Here is a 26,638-nt window from a genome sequence, read left to right on the forward strand (position 1 = left end):
AATAACGATTTTCACTTATTTTGCAGTTTGCGTAGCAACAAATTAACTTTTTAAATTTCAAAAATCGGCATTTTGAAGGTTTTTAAATGTTCTAGAAAACTGAATTTTGTAATTTTATGTCAACTATTTAGCTTTTGAATGGAGTGCATAAAATCTAAAGAATCGCGATTTTTGCACTAAATTGTTAATAATTAAAAAACGGACGCGAACTCTAGACAGGAAACAGGTAGGTTTTCTTCGAATAGGTCTACAATAACTAAAAAAGTAGTCAGCTACATGGATCTTTGAGTTTTTCGAGAAAATCCTTATTACTCTGGACTATAGCTTTACCGATGAGTTTTGCTCAAAATAAAGAATCACTAATATTTTATAATATATTTGTTTTTATTGTACATTTATTTATTTACTTATGTATTTATTATATTTATTTTATAGTCTATAAAGATTAAATTTATTCCAAAAACGAAATAATAAAACATACAATTATCAAGAAATAAACTAATTAGTTTTTCTATTTAAAAGCAGATAATAAATTCTTAGGCTTTTTCAGCTTTCGTTAGACACTCACGTATTTTATTCGTATCGTCACAGGTTGCAATTTTGTCGATGGCACCGATACAGGTCTTCAATGTTGCTATCGTAGCATCATCGTAGTGTGCAGCTGCTTTTGGAAAAGCTTTTTCGAATATATCTGTATTAATAGCACCAGATCCATCAATCATACCGTGTTTTTCTAGCATGCATTTCCAAAAACATCTTACTTCATTGGTATTTTTACGAGGTCTGGCTGAAATGTCGTCTGGTGCAGCTCCGGATTTTTTCAGACATTCGTCCATGCCCTCCGGTTTATCGTCGGCCCTTGAGGATTGGACCTGTAAAATAGAGAAAATATTAACTATGTTTTACTAGTAATAGCTATGGTAACATAATACAATGTAATATAACCCAAATCTAGATTTGTCGGTGGGTGTGTAAAAGAGTAGTGAAGCACAATACATAATGCCATATGCTTTTGGCATCGCTTAGCCTCTCCTACTCAATTTCTATCTTCACCTCCAAGTTGGTACACACCGGTAATCTAAGCAACCCGACTGGAGATTGGGTAATCAACCCTCAGTGGAAGGTGGGATCAGGTCTGGCGAAGAAGGGAGCCTTGTCATCCCATAAATAGGGAGTTGAACGAAGGGCTAACAACCCTTCCTTGTAAAACTGAATTGTTGCAAATACAATGGCTAATAAAACAAACAGACGGTGTGGTTCAGTCCTGGCAAGTATACTATTTAGTGCGTATTTGTCAGCTCCAAACAAAATAGTTATTTAGATAGTAGCTAATGAGTAAAAAAATTTTATTTTCGCATATATGCGTGTATAAGAGTGCGTTCAACTACTGTACGTAAGTACTCTTTAAAATTATATCACTGGAATTTATTATTTATCAGAAGTCGGTTTGATATAAAAAAATCTAAACACGTTTATTCCTTATCTATAACGACATGATAAAATCACCTGTTGTAAAACAGGTCCGTATTTCAGGATTTGCTTAGATTTAAATAATAAAGAAAATATGTCAAATCCGACTGCCGGGACTTCTGACTACAGGAGCGCCCAAATTGAAAACACTACTTAAACTTATTCTACTGCTTTGATCGAACAACAATTCCCAACGAAAGAACAAGCCATTGTATTCCCATCCATTGAAAACTTTAAACTTCAAGATTACCTGATTTCATTAGGAAAGTTGATCGAGCCCAAAAATATCCTATTTTCCTCAAGGCTTTCTAACATCAGAGTGTGTATGTACCTTGCAAACAAAAATGTTGTTGAAAATTTCATGAACAATTATGGAGGGTCTATAGAAATTAATAACCAAAAAGTTCGAGCACGCAAACTAATCACTCCATCAGAAAGACTAATTCTGTCAAACGCTTGTCCCACCATTCCGCATGCTGTATTAATTCAAGAAATTTAAAAATTGGGCCTTCAACCCATGTCTCCCATGTCATTTCTCAAGATAAGCGCCGATTTGCCGGAATTCAACCACATTTATAGTTTTAGACGACAAATTTTTATCACACCACCGCTTGCCCCAATACTTGAATCCATATTAATGAATTATGATAACATTAACTATAGGATTTATTTTGCACAAAATTCCTTGATCTGTTTTTCTTGTAAAAGGCCAGGCCATACCGCAGCAAATTGCAAAACAATCCAAGAATCAGTTTCTGAAAATTATAACCAAAACCCCCACTCCCAATCGTCTTCGCAACCCATACCTTCCCAAATACTTTCAACCAACCCCTCAAAAACTCCAACCTCACAACCAATTATCAATATAGATACAACACAGTCTACACTGGATGACATTGTTACACCTCCTCTAGCGCAAGATGCTAATTCAGAAAACCCAAGTCTTGAACCGTTTGTTAAACCTAATGGTGCTCCAGCTAAAAAACCAAAGAAAAGTAAGGGAAAGACTCCAACTCACGTACTCATGGAACCGACCAAGGCATTCATCTCAGAGCATAACCCTTCATTTGTTCTTGATTTTAATCAAATATCCGATCTATTTGAAAATGTTTATGGTGCATTTATACAGCGGTGCAGAAGGCAAAGGGAAACCACTGCACTATTTTCCCAAGAGAATTTCTTCCCATAACGATGACAATTTTGGTAAGTGAAGATGGAATGTGTAGCGACCCGACTCACACTCGGCGCCATCTCGGTTCCGGGTCGGATGGTGTGAAATTTGCTACCGGCTGCCAAGGTGTGAGGTACCAGGCACCTGGCAGAAATTGTGCGACTGAATCCAAATTTTCATTTAATTTAAGAAAATGTCAGCGAATTGGTACATGGAACGTCCAGGGACTGATCCAAAACCCTGGAAAGTTACACATAATTGAAAAAGAAATGGCAGACCACAATCTATCGGTACTGGGACTTTCAGAAACTCACTGGAGAGGAAAAGGGCATTTTAAAACAACTGCTGGCAACGTCGTCTATTTTTCAGGCCCAGATAACAAAAGTACAAATGGAATCGCAATAATTGTACCCTCTAAACTTAACGACTGAGTAATTGGATATAATACTATTGATGACAGGATAATATCCCTTAAAATGAGAATACCCACCAATACCCTACACCTTGTCCAGGTATACGCTCCTACAACAGCTGCACAAGAAGAAGACATCAACAGGTTCTATGGTCGTCTAGAAGAAACTGTTCGTTCTATTCCGAATCGTGAACTCGTCATAATTTTAGGAAATTTTAACGCCAAAGTGGGGTTATCTAATGAAAATATTGAAGGAGTGCTGGGCAAAAATGGACTGGGACAGAGAAATGAGAATGGCGACCGTCTAGTGGAGTTCTGTGTAGAACAACATCTTACAATTACATTCACGTTATATCAACATCCTCCACGGAGATTATACACATGGCGCAGCCCAGATGGACGAACAAGGAATCAAATAGACTACATCCTAATAAGATCAAGATGGAAGTCATCGTCCATAAACTGTAAAACATATCCTGGCGCAGACTGTGGAAGCGATCATCAACTCCTGGTATTGAACGTTCGACTGATTGGTATTGAACTCCTGGTATTGAAAGTCCCCAAAAGAAGACCCCAGAGAAAAGTCATGTCTCTAAGTCCATCAATGACTTCGAGCAAAACCTAGAAGATGCTCTTTCTTTAGACCAAGTAGATAGTGACCCTGAGAGCACTTCGATCTATCTGAAAGATAAGGTAATCGAGGCTGCAAAAGACTGTGAGGCAGCGGTTTCCACTGGCCGTAAGCCATGGATATCCGATAATACGTGGACTGTGATTCAACGCAGAAAAGAACATAAAACTAGATATGGAACAAACGATGAATACAGAGCGTTATCGAGAGAAATCAGAAAACAGTGCCGCAAAGATAAAGCTGATTACATCTCTCAAATATGCAGAGAGATAGAGGAACATGGCTGTCGAAATGAACCGAGGGACTTATTCCAGAAAATCAAACTCCTTACCAGAGAATTTAAACCTCAAACGTGGTCTGTAATAGATAAGGAAGGTGATTTAAAGACCGATACTGATGAAATATTGGAAACATGGCGAAACTACTGTGGCGAGCTATATAAAAACAACGAGGTATCAGCAGAAAATCAGTGGCCTTCTGACTACCCTAGAGAACCTACTGTCTTACTCGCTAAAGTCAAAGATGCAATTAAATCACTAAAGAGAAATAAATCCCCAGGCATTGATTCAATACCATGTGAAATACTACAGTTACTAGGTGACAAAGGATTACATATCATCCATTCTATCTGTGTCCCTGTTTGGAATTCAGGAAAATGGACATCTGATTGGTGTACCTCAATTTATATCCCACTACACAAAAAAGTAACTACTACCAGATGTGAAAACTACCGCACACTGTCACTAATTACACATGCTAGTAGAATCTTGTTGCATATCATCAAAAACAGATTAAAAACCTATCTATATTACCAAATACCTCAGGAACAAGCGGGGTTTGTAAAGGGTAAAGGTACAAGGGAACAAATCCTGAACCTGAGACAACTCATTGAAAAGTCTAGAGAATTTCAAGTACCTATGATTATATGCTTCGTGGACTACCAAAAGGCATTTGATTGTGTAAGCTGGATAAATCTGTGGTCAATTTTAATAGAAATGGGCGCACCAATGCACCTGGTGACACTTATTCAAAATCTGTACCAGTCTAATATAGCGACAGTACGACTAGATCAGAAGTTCTCAAACCAATTCAAGACCGAGAGAGGTGTTAGACAAGGATGCGTGTTATCACCTGACTTATTTAACATTTATGGTGAACATATCATGAGGATGGTTTTAGAATGATGGGCCGGTGGAGTAACAGTAGCTGGTAGGAAAATCTCCAATTCAAGATTTGCTGATGACACTACAATTATAGCAGCAAATGAGCAAGAAATGTTTGATCTTCTGCGAAGAGTTGAGTACGAAAGCAATAAAGTTGGTCTGAAAATCAATAAAGCTAAGACAAAAATAATGGTGGTCGACAGATTTGACACTATTCAACTGACTAACATATTACAGGAATACCAGATATTAAACACCTTTGTCTCTCTCGGGTCTAGTATAACTAACGATGGTAACTGTGAAACAGAAGTTCGGAGACGTATTGGTATGGCAAAAAATGCGATGAGTCGCCTAACTAAAGTTTGGAAAGACAGATCTATCTCTCAAAATATCAAGATGAGACTGGTGAATGCCCTTGTATTCTCAATATTTCTATACGGAACAGAGACTTGGACTCTTCGCGCATGCGAGCGCCAAAAAATTGATGCCTTTGAGATGTGGTGCTGGAGAAGAATGCTGCGCATACCTTGGATAGCTCATAGGACAAACGTTTCCATTCTAAACCAACTCAATATTAAAAAAAGGCTGTCCACATTATGTCTGCAACGAATTCTGCAATTCTTTGGTCACGTAGTTCGCAGAGGTGACAACAGTTTGGAAAGATTAATTGTTTCTAGAAACGTTCCGGGGAGAAGATCAAGAGGACGATCACCAACTAGATGGTCTGACCAAATAAAGCATTCAGCTGGAAACTCATTCTGCGAAGCTCTTAGAGCAGCTGAAGATAGAGACCAATGGAGAAACATTGCTAGGAATATTGGAAGAAATCACGATCCTCAGTAATGGGGAAACGACAGGAGAGAGTTGGTACACAGGACCCAGTCAGCATCATAAAAAACTACACTAGCGAATTTCAAGCTTTAGTGAAAATGCTAACAGCAATATACCCGTATTTCAAAAAAAGATCCATTAAAGTTAGATGTACAAAAATAAGAAAGAAACTAATGCAGCATTTACAGATGGCTTACTCGGATACTGAGGCATCAGAGACTGAAAGTGAGTTTTCTCAAGAATAGAGTCACGAACTTCTGTAACAATCCCAAATTTCAGTTTTATTTATTATAAATGGGCTTCTCATCAATTTTGCAGTGGAACATTAACGGTTTCTATAATAACCTCCCGATGCTCCAAATAATTCTGTCCAGACACAATCCAGATGTAATTTGTCTTCAGGAAACTAGTTTCAAAAATGAAAACATATCAATATGCTTTAAAAAAATTTAAAAATTACTGCAAAAATAGAACTAACCAAGAACAAGCCAGTGGTGGAGTAGCTATCTTTGTAAAAAGTCAATTGAAACTACAGTAGTTCCTCTCCAAACTAATCTAGAAGCAATTTGCATTAAAGTTAACTCAAGTCCAAATATCTACGTTTGTAACTTATACTTACCTTCATCAACGCAAGTAGACTCAGAAGTATTAACTGAACTCTTACAACAAATTCTCCAACCCAGACTTATTTTGGGCGATTTTAATGCTCACCACTTTTCATGGGTCTCTTCTACTATAAATACCAGAGGAAGATTGCTGGAAGAGATATTTGAACAGTCCAACCTTTCAGTCTTAAACGACGGCAGGCCCACTAGATTTAATATACAGAACGGTGAATCTTCATGTATAGACCTTACGATATGCAAACCAGGTCTGACCCCACAGCTCACCTGGGATAGACTGGATTTCCTATATAACAGTGATCACTACCCAATTTTTATTCATAACAACAAAAACCAATGTGGACACACATTTACCCCAAAATGGAATTTAAAAAACCTAACTGGAATCTTTTTTCAAATTTAGTCGAAAGCAGTATGACCACATTTAAAAGCACCTTAAATATAGACGAGACACTTAATAACATTGTTAGCATTATCACAGAAGCAGCAGAAAGAGTAATAGGAAAAACTTCATACATAAAACAACGCACCCCGGTCCCATGGTGGAATCATGAATGCAAAACAGCAGTTGAATCTAGCAAAAAAGCTTTTAACAAATACAAGCGCTACAAGACTGTCGAGAATAAAATTGAATATACAAAACAACGTGCTATAGCCAAGAAGACAACTAGAAATGCCAAACGCCAGTCATGGACTCAATATGTATCAACGTTAAATGCAAACACTCCCATGACTGAAGTATGGAACAAAGTCAGAAGAATATCTGGATTAAACAGCAATCATAATATCAAAAGCCTCGAGAGAAATGGAAAGGCAGTTACTAGTAATACTGAGATTGCTAAAATCCTTGCTAACACATACAAAAACCGATCCAGTAATATTAATTATAAAAAAATCTTTCATTAATTACAAACAACATGAAGAAAATAAGAAAATTAGCATTATACCTAACACAGATGAACCGTTAAATTTACCAATTTCTCAATTAGAGTATACGGAAGCATTATCAAATATCAAAGAAACTAGCGCTGGCTTGGACGATATTCCTAGTATTTTTATTAAACACCTTCCAGCGAGCGCTCACAAACAACTTCTAGATCTGTTTAATATTATTTGGCTTCAACATAAATTTCCTGAAAAATGGCATGAATCCATAGTAATACCTATACATAAACCTAATAGTATTAAAACAAGTCCCGAGTCATACAGGCCGATATCTTTAACATGCGCCATGTGTAAGTTACTAGAAAAGATTATTAACAATAGACTAAGACGGCACTTAAATAGACAAGATTGGATTATTCCAGAACAAAGTGGTTTTAGAGAGCAAAGGTCAACTATAGATAATATCATAGATTTGGAGAGTGACATTTTTGAAGCAGTCGCACTAAGGAGTAAATGTCTAGCGGTTTTCTTTGACACATCAAGAGCTTTCGATGCAGACTGGCATGACTATATAATAAAAAAATTACATAGTTGGAACATTCAAGGTCACAGCCTATTCTTTATTAAAAATTTCCTTCAAAATAGAACTTTCAGAGTTAGGACAAATAACATAACATCAGATATAATGTATCCAGAAAATGGTATCCCTCAAGGCTCGGTTGTAAGTCCTACCCTCTTCATAGTGGCAATCAATGATATTCTCAAAAACCTAAAATTGCCTGTAAAGGCACGAGTCTACGCGGATGATCTTGTAGTTTTTTGCAAAGGTAAAAATATACAAAATATATTTCGTCATACACAGAACTTTATACAAGACTTAGAAATCTGGTCACAAAAAACAGGTCTCTGTTTTCCGCTGAAAAAACTCGTTTCATCCTGTTTTCAAAGAAAAACGTCACAAACATTCCCAACCTAAGACTGTGATGAAAACCTAAAACGTGCAACGTCAATTAAGTTCTTGGGCATGACATTCGAAGAAACCCTAAGCTGGAAACTTCATATAACAAATCTGATGTTATCCTGTCAAAAGCGACTAAATCTTCTAAAAACTTTGGCCAATAAAGAATGGGGTGCGGATCGCCAAACACTTTTAATGTTATACAGAACATTAATCAGATCAAAATTAGATTATGGCTCTACTGTGTATTCTACAGCGGCTAAGACGCTGCTGAAAAAAACTTGACAGTCTTCACAATCTCGCTTTACGTATAACATCTGGAGCGTTTCGCTCAATACCAATCGAAAGTCTGTATTGTGAAGTTGGAGAACCCTCCTTAGAGGACAGAAGAGTTTATTTAAGTGTAGCATACGCCGCAAAAATCAGGTGTAACTCAAAAAACCCTACTATACAAAATTGTTTTACAGAATAGTTCCCAAATCTCTTTATAAATAAACCAAGAACGGCTAAACCCTTCTACGCAATAATTAGAAGCTACTTAAATCAATTAACCTACACGTTCCCAGAATGCTTTCCTTCCCAACTGTCCTCAATTCCTCCGTGGCAAATAAAGAACCCTCAGTGTCTAACACACCTCATTTCTTTCGATAAACATTCAACAAACCCACAGTTAATCAAATCCGCCTTCAATAATATACTCCACAACTACAAGGAGTATACAAATGTATACACCGATGCATCTAAATCAAATGAAGGCACTGGTGCTGCAGTCACAACCCCAACATCAACAAATAAATACAAACTCCCTTCAGAGTACTCCATTTCCTCTGCTGAATTATATGCTCTATACCAGGCCACTCTTGCTGTCAATGCATCCAGTAATACCAAATATATCATACTCACAGACTCTCTAAGTTCTGTACAGTCAATTCAATTTGTCTACCCATCTAATCCTTTGGTCATCAAAATAAAACAAGAAGTTCATACCGGTCAACTGGGAAAAATTATCATATTCCTGTGGATACCATCCCATATTGGAATTCAAGGAAATGAAGAGGCAGACAACGCTGCAAAGGAAGCTGCAACTAGTGATAGTGCGGAGTGTACGTAAAGTGCGGTATATGTGGGAAGAAAAGTGGAAAGTGTCATCGGCCAAGCTACGCGAATTTAAAAAATCGATAAAACCCTGGCCAACATTACCAACAAGTCGGAGAGACCAGGTAATATTAACGCGACTCCGATTAGGTCATACGCGATTAACTAATAGTCATGTGCTTTCCTACAAACAAGAACCAAGATGTGACAACTGTGAAGAAAAGTTAACAATCAAACATTTATTGGAGAAATGCGCAGCATTAACGCCAAAGCGCATGTTGTACAATATACCAAACAAACTAAGTGACATTTTAGGTCTACAGTGCAATATATCAAATTTAAAGAGTTTCCTAAGTTCAATTAACATTTTATACAATATCTAAACATACAAGTGTAATAAAAAATTATTGTTCGCTACTATTCTTTCGCTAATAGCCAATTTGGCTGATGCGATGTTGTTAATAAAAAAAAAACAACAGACGAATCTTATAACGACGAACTCATCAAAAAATGAACATGATTAGGGATTTCAGGAATCAAAAAATGGAATCTGGAATTACCAATTCTCTTAAAAGGCAGGATCTACGGCAGAAGAACTTGGAAAATACGGGATTGAAATATTGGCATTGCAGGAAATGAGATGGAAGAGCCAGGGAGAAATACGTAAGAATAAACTCTTACTGTAGGTATTACTCAGCAAATGAAATGAGATAAGGTAAAAGAGGAATAAGGTTTATAGATGATTAAATTGATTTAAACGATTGCGAAAATCCATTATCGCATTTGCAGCAATATCAGTCAGAATTTGCACCATATGACTCAAAGATAAACTGTGGTAGGTAAACTGATAATGTATATGCACAGACGGAAGAGGCTGATGAAGAAGGGGTTGAGAGATTCTATGGAGAACTACAAAAAGTATATGATAAAATCTAAAGACACGATGCTGTTATAACATTAGGCGATTTTAGTTCTAAGTTGAGGAAAGGAGAAACTTTTTTATACAGTGATGAGCGCACTAATAACCTGCAAAATAACGCAAAAGATGGAAAACACATTAATTTGTGAGATCAAAAAAAAAAAATAATGTGTGTACTTTGTACGCACGTAAGAAGTTATACTTCTACTACATATTATGTGATTTTTAAGACAATACCAAAAATTTAAAAAAATAAAAGAATAAAACGCACACAAACACATTGAAGAATGCCACAAAGAAAAAATTATTTCTGAACGATAATAATTGTTGGCAAAAATTTTAAATACGCATTTTCTGAAAAAAAAATTATATAACAAATATACTTACAATCATAAAATGCATAAAAAATAAAAAAATAAAAACTTGCATCGGGAATCGAACGCGTGAATTTCGGGGCGCTTTGATTCGTAATCGAAGCCTAGACTCATTCGTCCAATTCCACATTATTTGTCATGTGGAAAAATAGGGTAACTGAACGTTTTACTGTTTGACAGTTGTTTTGAATATAATTAAATTATGTAGTTTAAATTTTGTGGAAGAAAATATTAAAATATAACAAAACAGTAAGAAAACAATATATTAGATGAAGATTGGTAGAACTTTTGTTGGTAATCAAATTAAGTATGTAAATCAAAGCATTACATACCTACTAGATAAATAAATCTACGCCAAAAAATCATAATTTAAAAATTAAAAATGGGACCTAATTTGGGATTTCTCTCTAAAATCCCCATTCTTGAGAAAATAAATGTATGTATTCCAACCTAATCCAAATGTATAATTACAATATGATTATAATAAAAACTACTTACCAAATTAGAATGAGTTTTCCTTGTCCAAAATAGTCCAAAAGTCCAAAAATATAGGTATATGAAAACTATTTAAAAAGGCAGTATAACTATTAACTAACTTTGTTTCTTTTCCCACAAATTTCAAAACGCAACAACCATAAATAAATCAAACTACGTACAGCTGTGCCACAGCCGCCATATTGAATAATTTTTGACATGCCATTTGAACATCCAATCAGAACAAAGTTATAATGCGCATGCGCCGGAATCATAGGTTTTAACATATAAAAATTCACCCTCATATCGCCGGTAAAGAAGTATAACTTCAAAAATAAAACTAGTCGAAGTGGGAGACTTAGCGATAAAAACCTATAAATTTATATTCTACTTATTGTTTTCCACCTTTAGGGCCGGTTTTTCAGTGCTGGGTTAACCCAGATTTCTCGGTCACCGAAATTTTTATTGTTAATAAGTTTTTCAATACTAGGTTATCGCTTAAACCCGTTTAAGTTGACCAAGATTTTAACAGATACTCGCTATCATAGGTGGTTTAACTCCGAATTTTCCGACAGACTTGCTGACAGAAGAGGTTAGTTTTAATTATGACATTTTTTGTTATCGCGGAAAATATTGTATTATGTATTATTATATTTTTGATTATATCTTCATCATCAGATGAAGAATCGGAACTTGAATGCATTAATCATTTTTGTGTTATGTTATTTGTTATTTATAAAATAGGTTATGAAATTCTATCTTGTTTATTTTTCTGTCAAAAATCTATAGAATTGCACATCTTGGTTTAAAGCACTGAAAAACTATATAAGGGTTAAAATATTGGTTAAAATTTAAACTAGGTTAGCTAACCAAAATTTTAACCGCTCACTGAAAAACCGGGCCTTAGACGTATCGCACGAGTTTGGCAACTGTCACTGTGACAATGAGAATTGTAGTTGACATACTCCTCTGATACGTCTAAAGGCGGGAACAATGAATATAATGTAAATTTATAGGTTTTTAAGCCTATTTTATTTAAGCGAGCTAGACTTAACCAATTTCAAAGATACACGAGAAATAGCAGGGAAAATAATGAAAAGAGAACACATAGTGTAGGAAACAGAGGTTGAACCTCGCAAAATGGACACAAGTCCGGTTTTATCTTTTTTCTGGTATATCAATGGGTGCTAATTATGAGACTAACTTTTTCTTAAAAAATTTCGACCCGTAACCCCCATTTTCATCGCTTTAAAGGAGGTAATTTGTGGTTTTTTCGAAACGTAGCCCTTCCTGTACGTTTTGCAAAAAATTTACTTAATTGTAAAATGAAGAGGACTATATTTCCTGGTATTTATTTCCCGACAGCATATGTCTATCACCCACCGTTTAGCGGGGGTGGCGCCCCAAAGTTGACAAATTTAAAAAAAATTATTTTTCCCCAACTGTAATGAAAATTAAGAAGAAACCCTTCGTCAATTAATCACAAATAAGAGGCTGATTTTTTGATATAGGTTTCATTTAAGGGCAATTGCAAATTTTTTAATTACAGGGTCTTACATTTTAAAAAATCCCTTTTTATACCATCTGAACCACCTATGCTAGAGTAAAAAAACTTTCAGCGATTATCCATGTACTAGTGTTATTGACAAATTTGTATAATGCATAATAATTTGTATAATCAAAGTTCGAATAGAGAAAGCAAAAACAAACTTCAATAAAATGAGAAAGGTACTTTGTGCAAGAGAACTGAAATTAGACTTGAGAGTTGAAGGCTGGCAAGGTGTTATATTTTCTCGACTCTGCTTTACGGGATAGAAGCATGGACACTTAACGCATCGACTACTAAAGTTGGAAGCATTTGAACTGTGGGTGTATAGAAGAATCCTGAAGATATCATGGACCGAGCATATAACAAACAACGAAGTCATGAGAAGAGTCAACAAAAGACTGGAAATATTGGAAACCATCAAGACACGTAAACTGCAATACCTGGGGCATGTTATGCGTAATGAGAGATACAGAATACTTCAGTTGATTATACAGGGGAAAATCCAGGGCAAGAGAAGTGTAGGAAGGAGACGAATCTCGTGGTTGCGTAACTTGAGGGAATGGTACGGATGCACATCCACCGAACTATTCAGAGCAGCAGCATCTAAGATCAGAATAGCCATGATGATTGCCAACCTCTGTCGCGGAGATGGCACATGAAGAAGAAGATAATGCACCCCCATATTTTCCCCGGAACCACCCAAAAAAAAGAAGAATTAATAAATGAAATTAATCAAAAATTGAATTTTGGCCATCACTGTGGCTTTAGGGCGCAAAGAAAATAAAATATGCATAGGCCATAATGTGTAGCAGATAGTGTGTTCTTTTATTTTCTAATAAGCACTTTATCCATAAAATGATTAGGTGACGAAAAAAAAACCAAAACTGGAGACCGCCAAAGCATTTTTGAGGTTTACGGCGCCACTGTGCCGTAACGGTTGCTTATACAAAAAATGTAATAATACCTTATTTGTAGAAAAAATAGTGGGCTTTAAAACATGCTCTCCATGGTATAGGGGTAGTTTCTGCAGTTTATTTTTAAGGATAGCGGTAGTTTCCGCAGGGATGTTGCTATAATCATATATATTTATTAATTAAACCCTATTAATGGAGCATATTTGTCCATATGGGTCAAAAAGCAAAAAAAAACATTTTGTTTTCAACCCCCTTTATTTATTTCTTTTTGGCTACAGGGGTTGCATTAAAAATTGATTTTGGTGTCCATGCATGGGTAATAAGACCGTGCACAAAATGATATATGAAGCATTTTAATAAAGGGCATGGTGTGTGAAGGATTCCAAGAAAATCACTTTCTTTATTAATTCTCTTTTTTTTTTGGTGGTTCCGGAAAAAAATGGGGGTACATTATAGATATTTGTAAATAACACCAGTATATGGATAATCGCTAAAAGTTTTTTTTACTCTGGCATAGACGGTACAGATGGCATAAAAAGGGGTTTTTTAAAACGTAACACCCTGTAATTAAAAAACGGGAAATTGCCCTGGAACGAAGCCTATACCAAAAAATCAGCCACTTCTATGTGATTAATCTCCCTCAGGGTTTCTTCTTAATTTTCGTTACAGTTAGGGAAAAAAATTTCTTTTAAAACATCTTTTTCAAAAACTTGTCAACTTTGGGGCGCCACCCCCTCTAAATGGTAGGTGATAGACATATACTGTCGAAAAATTAATAGTAGGAAATACAGTCCTCTTCATTTTACTATTACATAAATTTTTTGCAAAACGTACAGGGAGGGCTACGTTTCGCAAAAACCACAAATTACCCCCTTTAAAGGGATGAAAAGGGGGGTTCCGGGGCGAAATTTTTTAAGAAAAATTTAGTCTTAGAATAAGCATCCCTTGATATACCAGAAAAAAAATAAAACCTAACTTGCGTCTATTTTGCGAGGTTCAACCTCTGTTTCCTATACCTACTAACAAGCGATAAGAAAAAAAAGAGAGGTTTTGAAAAAGCATTCTCAGAAAAAAGAATAACACAACTGATATCAGATAATCAAAGAATTGAACACGTGAATTCGTACATGTACTTAGGAATAACAGTTAATTCATGAGAAGGAAATACGTATAAGAATAACAGAAGCAGAATATGAAGCAAATTTTCACCTCTAACAGCCTCACCCTATCTTTCAAAATTCGACTTCTGAAATGTTATGTATTTTCGGTTTTTTATAGGAATGAAGGCGTGGACAATGACCGCAACATTTTGAAAAAGTAGAGACCTTCGAAATGTGGACTTTACGTATATTACGTATATTACGTCGTGACCCGTCAAAATAGCCCGGTCAAAACAGCCCCGTCAAAAAAGCCCCGTCAAAATAGCCCGAACACAAAATAGCCTCGACAAAATAGCCCGCTAACAAAATAGCCCCGACAAAATAGATCGCACACAAAATAGCCCCGGTCAAAACAGCCCCGGCTAAAATAGCCCTGGCTAAAACAGCCTCTTATAAATAATTACATAATTATTTATACAAGGTGTCCAAAAACTTTTTTTTAATTTAAATTATTTGACAAAAAGTATGAATGTATTTAATTTATTTAATTTAAAATGCATTTTACTGTTGCCCAAAAACAGAAAAAATGTTTATATCATAAATAAACATTGATTTTGGCTTAACTTAAATTTTCAAACTTCCAAGAGGCAGGGAAGACAGGACTCGAGTTCTCTGAAAAGACCATTTTTATTTAATGTGGTTAAGATAAACATCTGAATAGAGGATAATTACCGTTTCCAAAAAAATGTATTTTTAAGGAATTATTTCATGATGAATTCTGAAGGGAGCTTTTTTGTCGGGGCTATTTTGTCGGGGCTATTTTGTCGGCGGGCTATTATTCCGTGGCTATTTTGTCTGCAGGCTATTTTGTCGGAGCTATTTTGTGTGCGGGATATTATGTCGGGGCTATTTTGTCGGAACTTTTTTGACGGGGCTATTTTGACGGGGTACCATATTACGTATATTGCGTATATCCTGGACCGAGCACATGACCAACGAGGAGATACTACGCCGGAGAGGTAAAGAGAGAGAGGTAGGAATAACTATAAAGAAAAGAAAGTTGGAATACTTGGGCTACGTTATGAGGCACAATAAATATAGAGTACTATGCTGATCATCCAAGGGAAAATAGATAGCTGAAGGGGTCCAGGAAGTAAGAAACACTCGTGGCTCCAAAACTTACGGCAGTGGTTCGGATTGTCATCTTCCGAACTTTCCAGATCTGCCGTTAACAAAGTCAGAACAGCCATGTTAATTGCCAACGTTCGGAACGGACAAGACACATGGAAAAAGGAAATAGAATAACAACAGACACGAAAAAGAAAATTCTAAGCAGATATAAAGAATACATTGAAGGAAACCTAAACGCAGATATAGCCCAGTAAATGAACGGGAAATTCGGCGATAACGTGTAATTTTCAGGGGCAACTCCGAATTGCATAAAAATTTGGATTTAGGTTCTACTTACCCTCCACTTCAAAGTTGAACTTATGCTGTTGGTTGCTTTTACTTGGGGGGTGACCATCATCCCTTCTCGGGGGTGAATAAACATATGTTCAAGATAAGACCGGAAATGGATAAATTGACTAATTTTAAGCAACTATTGTTCTATAGAGTTTTTTACGTAAGTTAATACTTTTCGAGTTATTTGCCATTGAAAATGTTAATTTTTCGACAAAAAAACTACGTTTTCAGGCGGTTTTTCGCAAATAACTCAAAAAGTAAATATTTTATAGAAAAAAATGTTCTTAGCAAAAGTTTAGCAAAAAAAATTCAAAAAATGGTGTATCAGTAAAGTCTATCAATCAAATAAAAACAAAGTTGTAGCTCATGAAAAATACGTTCCTATTCGTCTAATTCCAAATCGAATATTTCAAAGTGAAATCACCGAAAAATTAAGCACTTTTCGGGAAAAACCCATTTAAACTTTTTTAAAATGTTTATAGAAGCTTTGTTTTAATTGTTAACAAAAGTTTTACCATTAAAAATAAGCGAGTTACGCTCAAAAGAAAGTTGGCCCTCTTTGTTTTTTGTAAAAAATCATGAAAATCTCCCCGTGTTTAGCTCCCAAAATGAAATTAATCGCTATCGCTGTACAAACAATTTACTAACCTGTCTATTTTTTATATGATGTGTCAGTCTCACCGGTTTAAAGTGTTTATTTTTGAAAGGGTTATAATTGAGAAAGCTTGAATGGGTCACTAATCACGAGTGTATGTAAATTTTGAACAGCCATATCTTATCCAATTTTTATCTTACGGAGAAACAAAATAAACTAGCATATATATAATAGCAAAACCTACATCTTTTTACTCTTTAAGATTTTTCTTATCACTAATACTTGTTAAGTTATTTTGAAAAAGTTAAATTCTTCAAAAATTTTTAGAAAATTTTTTTTACTATAAAACCAAATGTTTTAAAAAAGAAGCACTTCAAACCAATCAAACTTACAGATCATATAAACAATACACATACAGTTAAAATAGATGGTAAAGCCAAACGATTAATTTCATTTAGGGTGCTAAATAGAGGGAGGTTTTCACGATTTTTTTACCAAAACTTTTTTTCAGTGTAATTCGTTTATTTTTGATGCTGTAAACTTTTGTAAGAAACAAATAATAAGATTTTTTCGATACTTTAATAATGTTAATAAGGTTTTCCCGAAAAACGCTTCTTTCTTTGGTGATTTCGCGTTGAATTACTCGATTTGGAATTAGACGAATAAGAACGTATTTTTCTTGAGCTACAACTTTGCTTCTACTCAATTTGTAGATTTTACTGGTACACCATTTTTTTTTGTTTTTTTATAGGCTACACTTTTGCTAAAAATAATTTTTTCGATAAAATATTTACTTTTTGAGTTATTTGGGAAAAACCATCTGCAAACGTAGTTTTTTGTCGAAAAATCAACATTTTTAATCGCGAATAACTCGAAAAGTATTGACTTACGTAAAAAACTTTATAGAACAAAAGGTGCTTAAAATAAGTCAATTTATCCATTTCCGGCCTTATTTTAAACACGCGTTTGTCACCTCCCGAGAAGGGGTAAATGTCACCCCCCAAGTAAAAGCAACCAACGGCACAAATTCAACATTGAAGTAGATCGTAAGTAGAACTTAAATCTAAATTGTTATGCAATTCGGAGTTGCCGCTGGAAATTACACTCCAAAACGGTCATTTATTGGGCTAATAATGAAAATTAACAAAACGTGACAATATTATTATATTTGGCATAGTAGTGCAGCCATTGAAGCTTTTTAGCTCAGAAATTTTTTACTATGAACCGATTTACATGAAATTTTTAAATTAGGATTATCCTACCCTTAACTTCAAAAGTGATATTGACCCGAACTCCGTTTTCACCCTGGGGGTGGTTGCCACCCCTTTTCGGTGGTGGAATTTTTCATTTTCAAAATAGCCTCAGATATCGATGTATGACCTAATTTTAAGCAAAAAATGTTGTATAAAGTTTTTTCAAAAACCCAATACATACTTTTGAAGTTATTGGCAATTGAATTAGGAATTTTCTCACGATTTTCAACAGTTTTTTGCAAATATCTCCAAAAATAATAATAATAATATAAAAAAAATAAATATTATAATAAACAAAATAATAGCAGGTAAAAAATGAACAAACTGGTTTTTTAAAGAGTGTTTTAAGTGCAATATTAACCGAGATATTAAAGATCAAAGCCGTTTTTTATTTTGTGTGAAATTTAATCGATGTATTTATTCAATGCCATCTAGCGAAGAGCGAATAAATTTTGTGCATGCTCTTGAGAAAGGATTTTATAGTGCTTAAAATAAGCTTTAAAATGAGCACTGTTAAAAGTCTTTTGTACGTATAATGAGTGAGCTGTAATGAAAAAAAGAGGAACATCTAATGTTTTTTTTTAAATCAATGGATTTCATAAGTGCCATTTCCATCAAAATTAAAATTAATCATATTCCGTCTATAATCAACTTTAATATACAGAGTTTGATGGATTATAGCAGTTTCGCTGCTTTGGAACGCATATTTTTTGAAAAAATCACGATTTCAAGAAAAAACATTTTCGAATTTTTAAAAAAACCACCTACTTTTCATAATATCTCAAAAATAATGAAAGATTCGTAAAAAAGTGTAATAATAAAAAAAATAGGTTTTTTTCGAAAAACATTTTGGTTTGTTTGTTTTTCCTATCACACAGAAATTGACAGATATGATTGATTAAAGAGCGCGCTGTAGCGCAACCACAGTCTCTCTCGAGCCCTTTCCCTTCACCGTTTCAAAATAAAAGGTTTTTCACTACATATTATACTGAAAAAAGTTGTAGCTCTTTTAATTACCTTCACAATGGTGTTTATAAGTTGTGATAGCTTCAAAATTGAAGTAGTTATGTAGTGCAGTCACTGAAGGTTTTCACCTCCGATTTCGTTGAACCTCCATCATTTTTTATGAAAATTGGTGAGTAGTTAGAGGATACCTCAAGGAATAAAGGTGACATGATGCCAACTTGCGCTTTTACCCTGGGGGTGGATGCCACCCCTTCTCGGGGGTGAAAATTATTTGATTAAAAATAATACCATAAATCGATAGAGGGACAAATTCTAAGCAAACTTTGTTATATAAAGTTATTAATATAAATCAATACTTTTTGAGTTATTAAAGATCAAAGATTTTATTTTTTCTTAAAAAAATGCATGTTTTAAAGCTGTTTTTCACGTATAACTTAAAAACTATAAGCTTTTACAAAAAAGTTATTATTACCAAAATTAAAGATAATAAAAAGTTGAATACACTTCTCATTTAAAGAACTACACTAATGTTAATTCAAAGTAAGTTATCGGTAATTGAAGGTATATTGTTTTCGACGAGTACGCAAATCTAAGTATTCAAGCTTAAATAACGGGCAAACGATGCATTTTATAAAACATACCTATTAAACACTTAAGAAAGTAAAAAATTAAAAAATGAATAACCATTTTCAATTTCGTTGCAAAACGAAAATACAGCCGAACCATATTCCAGTCCAATCAGAGAGTGCTGCAAGCACCTCTACCGGTTTCGAAACTTATTAGTCTCTCATCAGGAGGCACATATGCTGCTCTCCCTGATCCAACCAAAACAAACCCCAGCGTGCAGTCCCGAATTGCAACGAACGAAATGGCATAGATGCCCTAGCGGCAACTGCTAGCAAAAGACTAAGTTTTCACTCTAATGGCATATAGCATATCCCACCAGAATGAAAACAATGGGAACCTTCTCTGGTTACACCTCCGAGGCTTCTACAATTTGCAAGCCATACGGATGCTGAGACTAAGGAAGATGAGGGAATTCTACAATTTACAATTCACGTCCCATCTGCTCAGCGCGGTAAAGTTCCAACGAGACTGGTTCCCTTCATACTCCACACAGAGTAAATGTAAATAAAAAATGAATAACCATTTTCAATTTCGTTGCAAAACGAAAATACAGCCGAACCATATTCCAGTCCAATCAGAGAGTGCTGCAAGCACCTCTACCGGTTTCGAAACTTATTAGTCTCTCATCAGGAGGCACATATGCTGCTCTCCCTGATCCAACCAAAACAAACCCCAGCGTGCAGTCCCGAATTGCAACGAACGAAATGGCATAGATGCCCTAGCGGCAACTGCTAGCAAAAGACTAAGTTTTCACTCTAATGGCATATAGCATATCCCACCAGAATGAAAACAATGGGAACCTTCTCTGGTTACACCTCCGAGGCTTCTACAATTTGCAAGCCATACGGATGCTGAGACTAAGGAAGATGAGGGAATTCTACAATTTACAATTCACGTCCCATCTGCTCAGCGCGGTAAAGTTCCAACGAGACTGGTTCCCTTCATACTCCACACAGAGTAAATGTAAATAAAAAATGAATAACCATTTTCAATTTCTTTGCAAAACGAAAATACAGCCGAACCATATTCCAGTCCAATCAGAGAGTGCTGCAAGCACCTCTACCGGTTTCGAAACTTATTAGTCTCTCATCAGGAGGCACATATGCTGCTCTCCCTGATCCAACCAAAACAAACCCCAGCGTGCAGTCCCGAATTGCAACGAACGAAATGGCATAGATGCCCTAGCGGCAACTGCTAGCAAAAGACTAAGTTTTCACTCTAATGGCATATAGCATATCCCAGACTTAAGAAAGTACTTCGGAATACCTATCAAATGAGCTACATAAGACGTTAATAGCATCAAAATTAAGCAAGTTATGTTGAAAATAAAAGAACCCTTTGGATTTTTTTTGGAAGAAGTGAAAAATAAAACATCGCCATTTCCACAAAAATTAAAATTTATAGAAATCCTTACAAGCGTTTCTTTATAATAGCATAAGTAATGATTTCAACAATTTTGACCGGTTTAGAATGCATATTTTTGAAAAAAAGATATAATTTTAAAAAATCAGAATTTTTCAGATTATCTTAATTTTCATTTTCTTTTAATAATAACTCCAAAAATACTCAATATACGAAAAAAATGATAAATAATCAAATTTTAGTTTTTTTGTATCAAATACTTTACCTGTTTTACTATTTCTGTAGGGTACAAAATAACCGAGATAGAAACGTTTAAAGCTTAAATTTTGCCTGCGAGAACCATGTAACCGGGCAATTTAACCTTTTATTTTTAAAGAAGTAAGGGGTTTAAAAAAATAAATTCAACGTGGTTTAAAAGCCCTTAGTATCAGCTTTCAAATGGTTTTTAGGCGAATCTCATGTCTCAAAATTAACGGAGTTATTTAAAAAAAAAACAATAACATTTTTTGGAAACATTTTTAAAAGATAACTTTTGAAAAATTTTTGGAGCATAAATTTTAATGCTATCAACTTGTTCGTGGGCTCATCTGATAGATATTTTTAAATACTTTGACAAATGTATACTAAGTTTGTGTTATAAGATGCATAATTTTCCCGTTATTTAAGCTTGAATACTTAGATTTGGGTAGTCGCCGAAAGAAATATACATTCAATTACCTACTCACTTTTAGTTAACACTAAAAAGTTTTTCTAGTGAGGAATTTTTTTCATTTTTTATTATCTTCAATTTTGGTAATAATAACTTTTTGTAAAAACTTATAGGTTTTGAATTATTTATAAAAAATCAGTTAAAAACATGCATTTTTCTCAGGAAAAATTAAAATCTTTAATCTTTAATAACTCAAAAAGTTATGATTAATTTCAATAACTTTATATAACAAATTTTGCTTAGAATTAGTCCCTCTATCGAATTATGGAGTTATTTTTAATAAAATAATTTTCACCCCCGAGAAGGGGTGGCATCCACCCCCAGGGTAAAAGCGCAAGTTGGCACCATGTCACCTTTGATCCTTGAGATATCCCCTAACCACTCACCAATTTTCATCCAAATCGATGGAGGTTCAACGAAATCGGAGGTAATAGCTCATATCCACCTTCAGTGACTCCACTAATGGCCCAAAAATTAAATCATACATATTCAATGTTTTAATTTAGAAGGGTTAAAGAACTTGAGCATATGATATTTCAGCATAGCTTTTTCGAGAACGTAGAACGATATTTAAATCCTTTTTAGTTTATCAAAAGAAATTTTTTATACAATTTTTAATCGAGGGGTTGATTTTAAGGGTTGAAAGGGGTTAACAATTAAATAATTAAGATAGAGAACGTAAAATATTTTTTACTCTATATTTAAGTCTTCTTGTCAAACCAAATTAATTTTTTGTAAATTTTTTGTATTTAGGGGTTGTTTTTAAGGGTTGACGGGTTAACAATATGATAATGAAGATAGAGAACGTAAAATATAATTTACTGTATATTTAAATCTTTTTATGTCATTCTAAATTCATTTTTTGTAAATTTTTTCGATTTAGGGGTTGTTTGCCAGGGTTGTACGATTTTCAAGGGGATTAAAATGAGTTAAAGATGAGGTTATTGTGTTCGAAAACACTTCACAATGTCACTTTTTATTATTAAACACGTTTTCTGGCGATACAAAGGGTTAATGTCAATTTTTCCATTAAGGAGTTGTTTTCACCCCTTAAAAATAAAAAACGGAGTTCCGGTCAATATCACTTTTGAATTTAAGGGTAAGATAAGAATAATTCCAAAATCTCATGTAAATCGGTTTATTGTAAAAAATTTCGGAAGTAATAGCTATTTGTATAACAAGGGAGGAAAGTGCTACTTTTCCTCCCGAGAATGAAGTTTACTGCCCGACGCGTAGCGGAGGGCAGTAATCATTCAAGGGAGGAAAAGACACTTTACTCCCATGTTATACATATGGTTTTTCCACCTTCCTCAAATAACAAGTAATTTTTTCATTTTTACTTAATTTATTTATGTAACTATAGTGTTTTTAATACAAAAACGTTATTACGTAGGTCAAAATTTTTGACGTAAGAGAACTGTTAAAACATTAGAATGGGACTTTTCATTATTACCATATATATAATAAACATGGCAATAATGAAAAGTCACATTCTAATGTTTTGACAGTTCTCTTACGTCAAAAATTTTGACCTACGTAATAACGTTTTTGTAGTAAAAATACTATAACCAACAAAATTTATTAGAACTAAAACTAACAAGTAGGTACAATATAACTGTCAACTGTCAAATATAAGTCAAATTATTAATGTAAACATTGTTAAATCAGAATAACAATTTACTGTTTTTTACCATTCTGCAAAATACAGAGTGTTTTTAAATAAACGTTAAAATATATAGATACTTACGTAATAGAAAATATATATTGTACAGGGCGTCAATAAGTTATATTTCATGAATGAAATACAATGACGTCACAATTTTGCTCCCTACAATCAGGTCCGGAAAAGTATACTTTCGGTAGAGGTAGGTGGAAAAAACCTATTTTACGCTTCAATGACTGCACTATAGCAGCAAATTGAAAATCCGAGTTATGAAGAAGTGGTTCAGATGATAAAAAAACTTAATAACAATAAACCGTCAGGAATGAACGGAATTTAGGCAGAATTTGGCAGAAAAATTGGCTAAGTAGAGTAGAGCGTCGATAATCCGAACCCTAGTAATCCGAACGATCGCTAATCCGAACGAAAAAAAAAATTATAAAATTAAAAAATATGATTGCGGACCGAATTTTTGAAATTAATATGACAATATGGGCAAAATATGACCGCGGATTTTTATTTTGTTTATGCAGAAATACATAGAATATATTTGTTTATTATGCAGGTGTTTTATTCCTTGTAACTAAAACGTATGTACATAATGTACATATACTATGTTTATGAGCTTTGTATGTATTTTGAACATATGTTCGATAATCCGAACAATTTGATAATCCGAACTACCCCTGTACCAATTAGTTCGGATTATCGACGCTCTACTGTAGTAATAAATCAATAATTTCTGTAAGAAAGCTGAATCATAGTTTTGCATGTGCAATCAGAAGGAGAAAGGCGAAACAAAATGAAACGAAATATTTTATTTTATTTAATTTTATGTATGAGCCACTCTCTCAAGCTACTTCTTAAGATAATTCTTAATAGAATCAAGCAGAAATGTGAAGAGACAATGGGAAACAAACAATTCGGTTTCAGAGAAGGATTGGGAACAAGGGAAGCTTTGTTCTCAATGTTAACATTACTTCAACGATCATGGGAAGTACAGAAACCAATTTACGTCTGCTTTATAGATTTTGAGAAGGCGTTTGATAGAGTTCAACATGATAGGTTGTTTGAATATCTAGAAATGATTGGAATAGATGATAAAGATCTGAGACTTTTACAACATCTATATTGGAATCAAGAAGCTTCTATTCTGGTAGACGGCAAAGAAACAGACAAAATTTGCATTCAAAGAGGTGTCAGACAGGGTTGTGTGTTATCCCCAACTTTGTTTAACGTATACTCAGAAATAATTTTTAATGAAGCCTTGGAAGGACAATGTGGAGTTCGAATCGGGGGAGAAACTATTAACAACATCAGATATGCAGACGAAACCGCGATCATGGCTGAAAATATCGAAGATCTTCACTTCCTTATTGATCGAGTCACTAGAGAATGCTCCAATAACGGACTTAACATAAATGCAACAAAGACAAAGTTACTTGTGGTTAGTAAACAAGACGTCGGCCCTATACAACTAATTGTCAATGATGAATCAATAACAAAAGTTAACCATTTTAAATACCTAGGATGTTGGATAAACGAGACACTAAATCCGGATGAAGAAATTAAAACTCGTATAGAAATTGCAAGAGGAGCATTTATGAAACTTAGATCTATTCTGAGGAACTCTCAGCTGAACTTACAACTAAGAATCAAGTTCCTAAAATGTTAGGTGTATCCTGTATTACTATATGGATGTGAAACATGGATCATGAAGGTTAACATGATGAACAAATTAGAAGCCTTTGAGATGTGGTCGTATCGTAGAATGCTCAGAATATCTTGGGTTCAACGCATTGCAAACAGAGAAGTCTTAAACAGAGTAGGTCAAGGCGAAGGTGATTTAATGAAGATGATAAAAAAGAGAAAACTTGAATATCTGGGGCATATAATGAGAGGTAGCAGATACAGGATGCTGCAGTTAATACTCAATGGAAAGATCGACGGAAAAAGTGGAATTGGTCGAAAGAAATATTCATGGCTCCGAAACCTTCGTCAATGGACTGGCTTATCAGCAGATCAATTATTACATGCCGCACAAGATTGAGAACGATATCGGCAAATGGTTATGGAAGCTACCCACGCCTAAAAATTTGGGCACGGTACTTAAAGAAGAAGATGAATGCAACAAAATAAAAATATCGACTAGAAAAGACGTGTGATCCCTAGTAGGTAAATATGAAGAGTTAAAAATTAACAAGTTACCTAAATAATTATTAACAAATTAAAAATACAGTTGCCTCTTAAATAAACTTACACATATTGCTACTGCTATTGCGATAAAAGTAAATGTTTTCGCCATTTTAACAGGTGATGGATAAATAATCACTGTCAAAAGTTGTAAAAAACAGGGCTTATATTCAAATTGGCATATTAATTTGTGTTCTTCACATAATAGTACGAAAATTGTTTATTAATTTTATGGTGGTATCTGTATATTGAACTGCTCTGGTGATGGGGTTGACTATCAGGAAGGCACTATGTGCTCATAACTACTTTATTTGGTTAAACTAATACCATATAAATGTATTCAGTTGATAGGTGACATTATTCTGCTCTAACGGCAGCAACCTCCCAAACCTAACTAACTAATTCGACTGGCCCACTGATCCCTCTAATCTGATCGTGTTCCCATATTTATCAAATACTTCGTTTTGTAAATATGTTTGTATATATTCTCGTTAGTGTGTCAAAATGAATAATCACAACCTTGTTGAGTAAGCAAAACGTGGACTTTAACTAAGGTGTTCTACTTTGCAATTATTATAACAAATATGCGTAATATTTATTGTTTTATAAATAAATATCTGACGAATACTTTAGTTAATTTAAGGATTTCTAAAATATCTAAATAATGAGATAAATCCCATTATATCATCCCCCTTAGAAAAGAAAATTTTCTGAGCCATGTACCGTGCTTCCTTTTTCCTCCCCGAAGAGAAGAAAAATTTCTTACTATCATCATCAACTGTCTACGTTATATGTATAGATTTATACAAATTTTTACAAAAAAATATATAAACAAAATTTACAAATATATACAATTTATTTCACTAATTATCAAACATCGTCTATTCTTAGTTAATTCTTTTCTTGTGACTCGCGAAAATCTATACTTAGAAATTGTATTTTATACTTTACTTTAATTTCAGAGGTTTAAAAAAAATTACAACTCCTTCATTTGAACTTACTTGTTAATTCTACTTCTTTACTAGACCCCTAAGACAAATCTTTTGATGTTCTCCAATTTTTAATATTCTTCTATTAGAAATTATCTCTTTTTCTTATTCTTCTTCATGTCTGGTACTTCACAATAACTACATATTTCTTCATTTTCTTTATACCTAGTACTTTCTTCATCGTGTACTATTAAACAAAAATCTTCTTCTTCTTCATATTTCTTCATTATTTCTTTATCATTTACTTTATA

General features: G+C 34.2%; 1 protein-coding gene across 2 annotated transcripts; it reads right to left on the reverse strand.

Moving 5' to 3' along the window:
• Positions 1-360: 360 nt before the first annotated feature.
• On the reverse strand, positions 361-25,537 carry LOC126881105 (uncharacterized). Of its 2 annotated transcripts, none has more exons than XM_050645149.1 (2): positions 25,466-25,537; positions 361-872 (listed from the first exon to the last, which is right to left on the reverse strand). In XM_050645149.1, the coding sequence occupies exons 1-2, from the start codon at positions 25,508-25,510 to the stop codon at positions 537-539; spliced, it is 381 nt and encodes a 126-aa protein (XP_050501106.1). In that variant the 5' UTR covers positions 25,511-25,537; the 3' UTR covers positions 361-536. The 2 variants fall into 2 exon arrangements, with proteins under 2 accessions (XP_050501106.1, XP_050501105.1); XM_050645148.1 differs by lacking the exon at positions 25,466-25,537 and adding an exon at positions 933-1,054.
• Between the last annotated feature and the right edge of the window lie 1,101 nt (positions 25,538-26,638).

The sequence above is a fragment of the Diabrotica virgifera genome, chromosome 3, assembly GCF_917563875.1.
Source record: "Diabrotica virgifera virgifera chromosome 3, PGI_DIABVI_V3a".
NCBI classification, from domain to species: Eukaryota; Metazoa; Arthropoda; class Insecta; order Coleoptera; family Chrysomelidae; genus Diabrotica; species Diabrotica virgifera.